This window comes from Orycteropus afer, unplaced genomic scaffold (genome assembly GCF_000298275.1).
Source record: "Orycteropus afer afer isolate SDZICR_OR568_19922 unplaced genomic scaffold, OryAfe1.0 scaffold00229, whole genome shotgun sequence".
Classification (NCBI taxonomy): Eukaryota; Metazoa; Chordata; class Mammalia; order Tubulidentata; family Orycteropodidae; genus Orycteropus; species Orycteropus afer.
This window is the reverse complement of record NW_006921816.1, coordinates 3,181,125-3,185,722: the sequence shown is the minus strand read 5'-3', so window position 1 is coordinate 3,185,722 and position 4,598 is coordinate 3,181,125. Positions and strand designations below refer to the sequence as shown.

At 34.3% G+C, this 4,598-nt stretch overlaps 1 protein-coding gene across 1 annotated transcript in view; it reads left to right on the top strand.

Annotated features, from left to right (window-relative positions):
• The window catches only part of EMCN (endomucin), a 112,647-nt gene that overhangs the window by 12,892 nt on the left and 95,157 nt on the right, over window positions 1–4,598 (top strand). Inside the window, exon 3 of the mRNA XM_007948871.1 lies at window positions 2,822–2,899. Within this exon, the coding sequence (XP_007947062.1) occupies window positions 2,822–2,899 (78 nt within the window). The remainder of the gene's footprint in view (window positions 1–2,821; window positions 2,900–4,598) is intronic.

The following is a 4,598-nucleotide window of genomic DNA, read 5'->3' as shown; positions in this document are numbered from 1 at the left end:
GGGTTTGAACCACCAGCCTTCTGGTTAGCAGTCAAGTGCCTTAGCCACTATGCTACCATAGTATGTTATTTTCCACACAGTCAAATGCCTTTCATACTCAATAAAACACAGGTAGACATCTTTCTGGTATTCTTTGCTTTCAGCCAAGATTCCTTTAACATCAGCAAACATATTCCTTGTTCCATGTCTTCTGAATCCCACTTGCATTCCTGGAAGTTATTTGTCAATATACAGCTGCAACCATTTTTAAAATTATCTTTAGCAAGATTTTACTTGCTTGTGATATTAATTATATTGTTTGATAATTTCTACACTCTGTTGGATCTCCTTTCTTTGGAATGAGAACAAATATGGTCTCTTCCAGTCAGTTGGCAAGGTATCTGTCCTGTAAATTTCTTCACATAAACCAGTAAGCACCTCCAGCATTGAATCAGCTTATTGAAACACCTCAGTGGGTATTCCATCAATTCCTGGAGCCTTGTTTTTTGCTAACTCCTTCAGTGCAGCTTGGAATTCTTCCTTCAGTACCATTCGTTCTTGATAATATACTACCTCTTGAAATGGATGAAGATTGACCAGTTCTTTTTGGTACAGTGACTCTGTGTATTCTGTCCATCTTGTTTTGATGCTTCCTGCATCATTCAATATTTTGCCCATGGAATCCTTCAATATTGCAACTTGGGGCTTGAATTTTTTCTTTAGTTCTTTCAGCCCGAGAAATATCAAGTGTCTTCTTCCCTTTGGGTTTTCTACTTCCTGGTCTTTGGAATTCCATTTTAATACCTGACTTTGCCTTCTTGAACAGTGCTTTGAAATCTTCTGTTCAGTTCCTTTATTTCAGCATTTCTTCCATTTGTTTTAGCTACTCTATGGTCAAGAGCAAGTTTCAGAGTGTTCTGACATCTAGTTTGGTCTTTTCTTCCTTTCCTGTCTTCGATAATGACTGTTTGCTTTCTTCATGTATGCTCTTCTTGATGTCATTCTGCATACTGTCTTGTCTTTGCTCATTGGTGTTCAGTGTGTCTAATCTATTCTTCAGATGTTCTCTAAATTCAGGTGGGATATAATCAAGGTAATATTTTGTCCCTCATAGACTAATTACAATTTTCTTTAGCTTCAACTTGAACTTGCCTATGAATAATTGATGGTCTGTTCAACAGTCTGCTCCTGGCCTTGTTTTGACTGATGATATTGAGCTGCTTCATTGCCACTTTACATATATGTAGTCAGTCTTGATTTCTGTGTATTCCATCTGCTAAGTTACATGTATAACCCTGTTTATGTTGTTCATGAAAGGTATTTGGAATGAATAAGTCATTGGACTTGCAAAATTTTGTCATGAGATCTCCAGCATCATTTCTATCATCAGGACTATATTTTCAGCTACTGGTGATTCTTTTCTTCCAATTTTTGTATTCCAATCACCACTAATTATCAATGCATCTTGATTGTATGATTGATAAATTTCAGACTGCAGAAGTTGGTAAAAACTCTTCAATTTTTCATCTTTTACTTTAATAGTTGGTGCAAAACTTTGAATAATATTTATATTAACTGGTCTTCCTACTGGGACTGACAACATTTTACTTCAGGACAGATCTTGAGAAGTTCTTTTTGACGAAGAATGCAACGTCATTACTATTCAATTTGTCATTCCCGGCATAGTAGATCATATGGTTGCCTCATTCAAAATTGCCTACATCAGTCCATTTCAGCTTACTATTGCCGAGGATAACAATTTTTATCCATTCCATTTCATTTTTTACAACTTCCAATTTTCCTAGATGCATACATCATACATTCCATGTTGCATTTATTAATGGATGTTTGCAGCTAATTCTTTCCATTTTGAGTTGTGCCCCAACAGAAAATAAGGGAAAGACTATGAAAAATCTCAAATCTAGCTTTTAGGAATTACTTTTTCTTTGTTGGTTTCTTCTTTTGAAAAATAGCCACCTCTCAGTCTTAAAAACTTATAGAAAGGAATACATCAGCTTAGGTGTTCTCCACTTTACAATATAATTCATAAATTCTGCCCAGTATAGCAATTTTCCATTACCAAGATAACCTATATCCCCTAATAAGCAGTGAGGACAAAGAAATAGCATGTAAACAAACATTTGCCACGTGCTCAGAGGTGTTTTCTGATTGCCAAGTCCTGTATGACTGACACCTTTTTTGAAAAATATATTTACTAAATGCTCACTTCATGTAAGAATTACTCTTGATATTACTGAGATTAAAAAGATGACTAAGAGTTGGATCTTGCCCTCAAGAGTTTAGAAGTTTTGTTCATAGTGGGAACTCAATGAATGTTTCATGAATTAACAAATTACCTAATTAGAGGAGTTTGTAAGTTACTTTATAATTTATGTTTATTTTCACTTTTCACTGTGACAACCAATTGAACAAAATGAAACTTAATTCTAAATGAAAGGTATGTTACATGTAGGTCCTAGTGACCAGATCATTTTTCCAATAGTGAAAGATAAAATGACTTGAAATCACTAATTTTAACAGCATTTTTTGCTTGTTTTATGCATACAGATAACAAGCTGCAGTTGACATTTATTTCTTGGATAAATCATTAAAAACTTATGTGAACTTTTCTGTATCAGCCTCTACAAAAATGAAATACTTATATTTCTCTCCTTGAAAAAAAAGGAGTTGAAAAATAAAAGAATTAAAGGTAGACAAAAGCTTAACAAGGACTTCTGCAGAGGGACTTTAGCAAACCTCCACATTTGACTTACTTTTAATTATTCCTTTTGCAGATAAGATGAGATTTTAATTAACAATAATGTCTATCTTATCAAAATAGGAACAACCAACAGAGAAATGTCAAAATCATCTTTGGTGTCAACACTTTCTTCATTAACCACAGCAGTTAAAAGTACAGGTGAGTAATGAATCATTTTGCCATAATGTACTTTTTTATAAAGATATAATTCACATGCCACAACATTGTATTTTTAGAGCATACAATTCAGTACTTTCCAATCCATTCACAACATTGTTTAACCCTTACCATTGTCTCATTATTGAACACTTCCACCTTTTCAAAAAGAAACTCCATATCCATTACCATTTATTTCTCATTTTCCCTTCCCTTAATCTTTGGCAATCACTAATGTACTCATGTCTCCATGGATTTAATTATTCTGGATATTTTATATAAATGGAATCGTGCAATATATGACATTTTGTGCCTGACTTCTTTCACTTAGCATGGTATTTTCAAGTTCATGCATATTGTGCCATGTATCAATGTTTTATTATTTTTCCTAGATTAATAATATTCTATTGTATGGATATATCACATTTATCCATTCATAAGCTGAATAAGCATTTGGATTGTTTTCACTTTTTTTGCTACTATGAATAATGCTGCTATGAAAATACATATAAAAGCTTTTGTATGAACATATGTTTTCATCTCACTGGGGTATGTACCTAGTGGAGGAATTGCTGAGTCACAACAAAATGTTAACCCTATATATATTTTACTTTTTGAAAAATTGCCAAACTGTTTCCAAACCAGCTGCATTATTTTACATCCCACCAGCAATGTACTGAGGTTCCAAATTCTTCACATCCTTGACAATACTTCTTATTGTCTATTTTTTTTTTCTGTTATTATAGCCATTCTAGTTATGTAATGTGGAATCTCATTGTGATTTTGATTTGACATATTTTTTGGTGAAGATCTTTATATGTATGTGGTTATTAAAAAGTAGCATATCTTCTTTCAAGAAATGTCTACTCAAATATTTTGCCCATTTTTAATACATTGTCTTTCATTATTGAATTTTAAGTGTTCTTTATATATTCTGAGTTGCTGTTGCTATTAGGTGCTGGTGAGTTGGCTCCAACTCATAGCGACCCTGTGTAAAACAGAATGAGACACTGCCAGCCTCACAATCTTTGCTATATCTGAGCTTATCATTGCAGCCACTTTGTCAATCCATCACCTTGAGGGCCTTCCCCTTTTTCACTGATCCTCCACTTTACCAAGCATGATATCCTTCTCCAGGGAATGATCCCTTCTAACAACATGAGCAAAGTAAGTGAGAGGAAGTCTGGCCAGTCTTGCTTCAAGGAGCATTCCTACTGCACTTCCTCCAGGACTGATTTGTTATTTCTTCTGGCAGTCTATGGTACTTTCAGTATCATTCACCAACACTACAGCTCAAAAGCATCAACTATTCTTCAGTCTTCTTTTTTCATTGTCCAGCTCTCACATGCACATGAGGTGATTGAAAATACCACAGCTTCAGTTAGGCGCACGTTAGTCTTCAAGGAAAGTTCTTTGCTCTTTAGCGCTTGAAAGACGTCTTTTGCAGCACATTTGTCCAATGCAATATATCATCTTATATCTTGACTGCTGCTTCCATCAGTGTTGATTGTGGATCCAAGTAACATGAAATATTTGATAACTTCAATCTCTTCTCCTTTTATCATGATGCAGTCCATTGGTCCAGTTGTGAGGATTTTTGTTTCCTTTATATTGATATGTAATCCATACTTCAGACTGTAGTCTTTAATCTTCATTAGTAAGTGCTTCAAGTCATCTTAACTTTCAGCAAGCAAGGTTGTGT